The sequence below is a fragment of the Babesia bigemina genome, scaffold Bbigscaff_72723, assembly GCF_000981445.1.
Source record: "Babesia bigemina genome assembly Bbig001, scaffold Bbigscaff_72723".
Taxonomy (NCBI): Eukaryota; Apicomplexa; class Aconoidasida; order Piroplasmida; family Babesiidae; genus Babesia; species Babesia bigemina.
In genome coordinates, this window is record NW_012237254.1 from 1 (window position 1) to 7,791 (window position 7,791).

The window sequence follows — 7,791 nt, forward strand, 5'->3', positions numbered from 1 at the left end:
AAAGGCGCAGGAAGTTCATGATGCGTTGCAAAGTGTTGTCGTCAAGAGAGTTTACGGAATTCAACAGGATACTGCGTCAATTGCAGAGGCTAATAAAACACTTACCATCGAAGTTCAGAATTTAGACAAGTGGAAAGATGCCGCAGGGAAAGTGATTAAGATGGCGGAAGACAGGTGTGAGGAGATACTTAAGAGGGTTGACATAAATCATAAGGATAATGAAGGAGGAAAGAAAGGCCCCGTGATCTTACAGGAAGCTTCAAAGTTGAAGGATCACGGTAAAAATCTTTTGACTGCTGCCAAAGATGCTAAGCAGAAAGTTGAGCAGAGAGTCAAGGATGCCTTGGACGCTGTGAAGGCCATGGACTCCGATCTCAGGAAGGATTTGTTTGACGTTAAGGGAAAGATCAAGGAAGGGATTACTAAAGTTATTAACGAATTAAAAGTTGGTGATTTGGGTGAGGAAGTGCAAAAGGATTTGAAGAAATTGAGGGAGAAGATTGTTAAGCTTAGTGAAAACAATAAGGCCGAAGGTCTTGTAAGAGGGCAGTTGAAAGCTCTTGATCAGGAAACTCAGAATGTTAAGCAGAGGATTAACAAAATTAAGAGTGAGACGGATAAGCAGCTTGAGGATAAATTTAGGACGAAGATCAAGGAGCCGCTTGACGTTAAAGTCAAAGCAGTCGAAGAAGCGATTGCGAAGGTTTACGAGAGATTTAATTCACAAGACGGTAGTGTATCATCGGAGAATAAAAAGAAACTTCAAAAGATTTTCGAGCATATTAGAGGACAGGTTGCAGATATTAAGGGGATGAAAGGTGGTAAAACTGGTCTGGATGGGATTGTCGCAAACGTAAACGGTCTTTATGACGCATTTGTTGACAGCAACAACAGCGGGGTTGACGATAGAGTTGACGGATGGCTTGGAAATATTTTGGGGATCAATGAGAATCAGCGAGGGACACAGACTGATGGGATGAAGGCTGTGACGTCTTGGATTAATGTGTATAATGGCAATGCTAGGAAGCTTGAAGACGCTTTGAAAATTGTTAAGGATCAAATTAAGAACGCGCTTAGCATCCAAATTAAAGCAGGTCAGAGGCAGATAACACGAGCAGACACAGAAGATAACATTGTCAAAAATCTTACGAAGGTCAAAGAGGCTTGCCGAGCATTTGCCGATGAACTTGATAAGCAGCTGACGAAAGAAGGAATTGAACAATTTGTGAAACCAATAGTCGAGGGCGTTCAACGTTTGTCAGGAGGGCATACTCGGTCGAGTGGTAATGCCGAACATCTCAAAACCGCCATTAGAGCCGCACTCATTGCACTCTGTAGTTGCGTCAGGCAGGTGGCCGCGGAAGTACAGTTCTTAGGCATAAGCATGTTTGGCGAAAAGATAGACGCTATAAAGCAGACTGCTGATGGACTTCACACGAATCTTACCCATGCGACTAAATCCACCGAATCCAGTGATGCAAATCCCGACCCTGGCACAGCCCAAGCCGTGGACAAGGCGATTGACCAAGTGAGGGAGGGTGTTAAGGGGCTTGACGGTAAATTGAATGAAGTCAAACAGTCCGTTGTAGATGCAGTCAAAGGCCTTGACGAGGCTGTCACCGAGTACGACACCAAAGCTAGGCAGCAAGTCAAGGATGCGGCCAAGGGGGCGATTGACAAAGCGGCTAACGTGATTAGTACTCAGAGTGATGAAAGTAAAATTGACTTGCAGAAAACGATGCCGAATTTCAGTCGCGAGCACAATGAAATACAAACTCAGCTTCCAAATAACCTCCGAGCATTACTTGATCTGCACATTGGGAGCGATGACACAAGTGACGGTAAAAAAGACCAAGTAAAGCTGTCGAGAGATTTCAAAAAATATGATGATCATGTAAGCATTGGCTCTCTAACGGACTACGTGTATGGACGACTCTCGCTAGCTATTGAGCAGGTTAGAGACGAGGGGCTGACTGAGATTGATGAGCTTATTGGTAAGAGAAGTGGCGTCGGCCCAGCAATCACAGAGGATGCATTCACCGGTGCGTTCGGCAAAATTGAGAAAGAGCTTAACTACATCACGAAATTGGTCTCTGACAATGGAAGAGGTTTCCTGGGTGAAGGTTGATTCATAGACCAAAAAGGAGTCAAGACGCTGTTGGGTGCTCTAAACAAAGCGCTCGGTGATGGAAAGTTGGATGAGGCTGACAAAGGCTTGGATCACATTAAGAAGGAAATCGAACTTCTGCAAACAGGGAAGTTTGACCCCAATTCCAAGAAAATTTATGAAGCCGTAGAAGTAATTAGGAAGGAGATTGAAGTGCTTAAGAAGAAGTTGAAGAGTTCAGATAACAATGATGTCATCATCAGATTGGAATATTTAAAAAATGATGGGCTTGGCGTCGAAAAATGGAACGGCAACGGTGGTAGTCCAGTAGATGGTCTCAAGAAAATCGAGGGTGAGCTTAGAAAACAAAATGGAGAATTAGGTACACAACCTGATATAATTCGCAGCGCTATAAACAAAATTCAGAGTGAACTTAAGAAGATAGGATACAGGTTGAATGATGAACTAGCATATGACGACGTAGTGGACAGGTTGCTGCGGTTGGAAATGCATATCGGGAAGGATGACCCTAGAAATGGCAACCTTCAGCAAATTGACGACGATATTAGTAAGCTGCGAGTAAACCAATTTGGTAAGAACACCGATAAAATTGATCAGTCCTGCAAAGCAATAAAAACAGAACTCAGAATGCTTCACTACCTTTTGCAAAATGGCAAAGATAATGACGTCATCGAAACGTTGAAAGATTTAATGGGCGCCGGATTCGGGCCTGGTGAGTGGCAAAAATATGACAACGAAAAGGGTCATGAGGCAATTGAAAAGGAACTACAAAGTCAACTGAAATCGTTGACCGGCCCACCCAAACAAATCGATGCAGGCATCCACCTCATTACCACTGTGCTTGAAGAGCTTAGAAAAAAGTTAAAAAGCGAGTCTGGAAGTCCTAATAATAGTGTGATAAGAACACTAGAAGATTTGCAAAAGAATGGGCTTGGTGGTGAGACAATGTCTTGGAATGGTAAAGATGGTCTCGGCAAAATTAAGCAGGACCTTCAAGAAAAAAATTGGCAGCTGGCGGCGGCAAGCAAAACCATTGAGGACGCAACCACGAATGTACTGGAGCAAACGAATACTGTGCTTAAAAGTGCCAAACAGAGGTTGAGTCATGATCTCGTACCGTACGACAACATAGTGGCAAATATGCAGCAACTGCAGAAGATGATTGGGAAGGGAGATGATAAGGACGGTAATCTTCAAGCAATTCAAAAAGTGATTAATGAACTGCAAGAACAACAATTCCATCGGAAATCCAACACAATTGCGCAAGCAAAGAATATGATCGACGCAGAACTTAAAAGGCTTAAAAGTGAATTGCACAACGATGTTACCAAGCCGTTGAATAGATTGATGAAGGATGGGTTTGGCATCGGTGAAAAGTGGAATGGCCAGCATGCCAAGGGCTTCGACACTATCAATCATCATCTCCAACGTCAACAAGAAACGTTGTCACAACAACCCAAAAACATACAGGGCGGTGTCGAACTGATTGCCAATGAGCTTCAGAGTGTTCGAGGTAATCTCCAAGGTAAGGACAGCGACGATCCCAAAAACAGAGGCGTGATCCGTAATTTACAATTCATGACAAAGCAAATCGGCAATAATGACGATGAAGGCCTTAAGAAAATAAAAAGTGACATGCAGTCCCTCAAGAACGACCAGGGCAAAGGGATCACTGACAATTTAGATCAGCTCTCCAGAGATATTCAACACGCTGCTGCATACGCCGATTGGCACGTAACTCAGCTGGACAATCCACATATCGACGGCAAACTCAAAGGCATACAAGATGGTCTCACCAACCTCCAACTCACCGACCTGGCCGAAGCCATCACCATGTGCGACAATTTCCTTTGGGACGCCGACGAGATAGAGAAAAACACCATCGCCGCCCTTTGGAAGCACGCCGACGATGAGGTGGGCGATGCCATCAAGGACCTCACCAAGGAGGCCCGTGGGCTGTACGTGGACTCGGTGAGGGAAGCGTTGGAATTGTTTGCCAAGAAAGTCAACGAGGATTTAAACCTGCTGCCACATGAGATAAACAGGGATAGGTACGTGGGCTATAAAGGGTTCATGAATGCGGTGGAAGGTGAGAACGGCGTTAATATCAATAAGCTCAAGTGCGTGAAAAGCAGAGAACTGAAACTACTATCTTTCGTCTTCGGCGATTTCTTCGGTGAAGTCAACGAGTACGTCGAAGGGGAGCTCACCAGGCTGCACGATGAGCAGAACAAAGAGAAGAATCCCTCTTTGCCAGCAACCGAAGAGACATACACGCCTAAGCTTAATGATGTATATGAAGCGCTCACCGAGTTACTCGCCTACCTAAGGGACTATGATAGCGATGCCTACAAACTCACCGAGCTGCTTGAGAGGCTGACCAGGGCGCTGGGTAATTTGGCACCCTCCGACTTCAAGCACCCGTCCACTCCGCTGCTGGACACCGTCGCTCGCGGCCTTTCCAAATTTGCCGGTGAGTTCGGCAACACGTATATCTCCGCCTACTCCGGTCAGCGGTTCAGGGAGGAGCACTCCTACAAGTACGCCAAAGTTTTACTGAGCATGGTACCTATGATGTACAAAGGGCTTACCAAGTTGGCGACGAAGTGTGCTGGTGACTGGAAACATCTTCATATTACTGAGTGCACCTCTGACGACAAGGACAACGCACTTGGCAACTACCTCACCAGGTGCGGCTACAGGGTGTCCACTTCCGGGAGGGAACAGGACGGCGAGTTGAACCACATGTTTACTGGCGCTGGAATTCACGAGCTACTTGTCACGCCAATTGAGGATGTGAGCATCGAGATGATGATTGGTGGTGAGCCAATCAAAAATGGAATGAACTTTGTTACCATCATATCGCTGCTCTACAACACCCTATGCCACTACTTCCAGGTCTGCCACATCCCTGTTCCCCCTGAATCACGATACGCCTGCACAGTCAAGGACATGCTGTCGTGGCTCTCCGGGCTGCAGTATACACGTGTTGCAGACAAGCTGTCTGACCACTGCAAGGCGTTGCTCAACCGCCGGTGCCACGATGGCGACACCCCCCCACAGGGACGATCCCATCATGGCCATGTGCATTGGTGAGCTAACATATACCATTGCAACAACATGTTCACACTCCACCGCCCTGATCACCGCCATCCAGGGCAACGGCCAGGGCTTTGACCTCGCAGCCTACCCATATTCGGTTAACTTCTCCAACAACCGCGCCAGGCTCCATTACCCCGATGACCCAGACGCACTGCTTGAGATGCTTCGTGATATAGTATGCCGTCTTTGTAGAGAGCTCTACTTCCTGTACTCCCAGTGCTGCTGCAGCACCGCCCGGGTCAAGGGGTGGCGAGAGTGCAGATACGGCAGGCAGGTGCAGTCACACAACTGGCAGTGTTATACATTTGACACGCAATACGCTACCAGTGCTACAACAACTACTGCTGCAACTACTACAACTACCACTTCCTCCACCACCATTCACGGCTGCCCTCCCACCTCGCCGCTCCAGTCGTTCCTCTCCGACAGCTGCCACGGACTCTTGCCGCATACCCTCACCGCTGCTGACGGGACCATCGAGTGTGCCAACTGCGCTGCCAACCAACCTGGCCAGCAGTGCCTCACTCTACTCGGCTTCTGGGATATAGGCTTTGCCGCGTCCATACGTGGCACCGGCTGGGATCTTGCTAAGCGCATCGGCGATATGTGCCGTGATGCCGATTCATGCCTGTTCGTGCTCTGTCGGACTCTGTTCTTGCTTTGCCCCGCCGCACCCTCATCACTCGCCGACGTGTTTGCATTGTATGCTCAGGTGTTACGGCAGTGGGACTCTCATGACCATGTTAAGCACCGTGGCGGCACGTACACCGATGCCTCCGATTTCATATCGCACCTCAACACTGACGGCATCGACAGCCTCTTCCCACTGTGGACGCAGCTCCACGGCAGCTATGAAAATCACAAACTCACCAGTGTCATTGCATCTCTCGCCGGCCATAACCATGAAAGCCACGATGCGCTGTCTAGCCTTTTCAACAACTCCACTTGCAAGTCACCCAGTGGCTGCGCTCCTTACCTCCAACCCCTAGGACTCCACGCCCACCACACCTACCCGCAGAAGCACGCTGGGCTATACATCACGTGGATAGTGTACCTGGCGTGGCAGTTATGGGATTTGCTATGCGAACTACTGCAGGCGCTGGACAACATCGACTGCACGGCCTCCGGGTGCGCCACATGCCCCTGCCAACCCGGCATACACGGTGGGAAGGACACCTGCCACTGCCCTTCCATCGTCCAGTGCGCCGGAACCCTGCCCACCCTCTACCGCTACGGATTCACGTATCGCAACGCAGATCTCCTGGTCACTGACAACTATGCCATGTGCTGCGGAGACCTCAACGCACAACTCGAACAGGCACTGCACTCCGGCCACTTCACCGAATTGTTTCATCAAATTGACCAACTCATCTGGCACATCCGGATGCCGTTCTTCTACTTCTTCATCGCACTGTGGTCTCTCGTGGCGCTGTACATACTCCACACTTTCCTCTACCGCATGGACATCTTACGCATCAGGTCACATCTCCTGACCACCAAGGCCTCTCACCTCATCGACGTCAAGGCGCTACTCGTCCTTAGCAGAAAAATGCTCACTTTACCACGCCAGTTACTTCATTGACGACACCAAGCAGCTACTCAACTTAAAATAATAATCATCGCAATTACACAATACATTGTACATGATGTGAGTTGATGTGTTTTACTGCGAGGTGATGTAATGTCTGTCAGTTAAGATTGTTACTTTCGTGGTCAACGTTGCCATCACTGTGCTCTCATGTGTACCCATGGCACTGACCAGGCATCCGACCTGGTGACTGACCCAGGCACCTGACCAAATAACTATCCCAGTACATAATGCGATACTCAACGTAAACGTAGACTTTAATTGGGTAGGTACGGTGGGACGTTGCTTGCTTTTTACGTTGAGTTACGTAGTACTTGTGAGACCTGTCTACGGCATCTCATCTGGCGAGTGTTACGTGAAGATAGGTGTTTGGCCACCGAGGCAGGCAGCTGGCGTTTGCTGTTCTAGGTGAGTTGCTATATAGTTTCGAGGTTAGTGGCTGAAATGTCAGTAATGCGCTACGCCAGGCAATGGTGCCGGGACTGACGTGATGGCCAGTGGACGGCGTAGTTGTGACAGCGATGGTAACAGGGTAAATGCAAAACGTATTGACCACACAGAAAAGCTCACATATACATTCGTCGGAGCATTAATGTGATGACCTTTACATGAGGCACTGCCAACTTCATACTGTCTAATGGATGGAGTTAATTGCCCAGCAGGTGTCGGTAGACCTGCATGCCACGGCGAGGATGGTATCAACATGCTTTAGCTTGATTGTACTTCAGTTGTGATAGCTGCATAGTTGTGATGTGAGTGGCGCCGACGGTAGATGGTCAGTGTCCTAGCTAAGGTGCGTGTTCATGAGTGGTTGGTGAGTGCGTTGCTAGGTGATTGATATGGTTGCAGGTTGAGGGGACTGGGAGCGGCAGTGGTACGTGTTGCAGTTGGTGAGTGCGTTGCTAGGTGATTGATATGGTTGCAGGTTGAGGGGACTGGGAGCGGCAGTGGTAGTGTTGCAGTTGGTGAGTGC

General features: G+C 48.4%; 1 pseudogene across 1 annotated transcript; it reads left to right on the forward strand.

The window, feature by feature from the left end:
- Nucleotides 1–160: 160 nt before the first annotated feature.
- On the forward strand, nucleotides 161–6,812 carry BBBOND_0004230 (annotated as a pseudogene). Its single transcript is given in 3 exon segments — nucleotides 161–2,123; nucleotides 2,148–5,212; nucleotides 5,226–6,812. Coding segments are annotated over 3 exon segments (6,615 nt in total).
- Nucleotides 6,813–7,791: the final 979 nt, after the last annotated feature.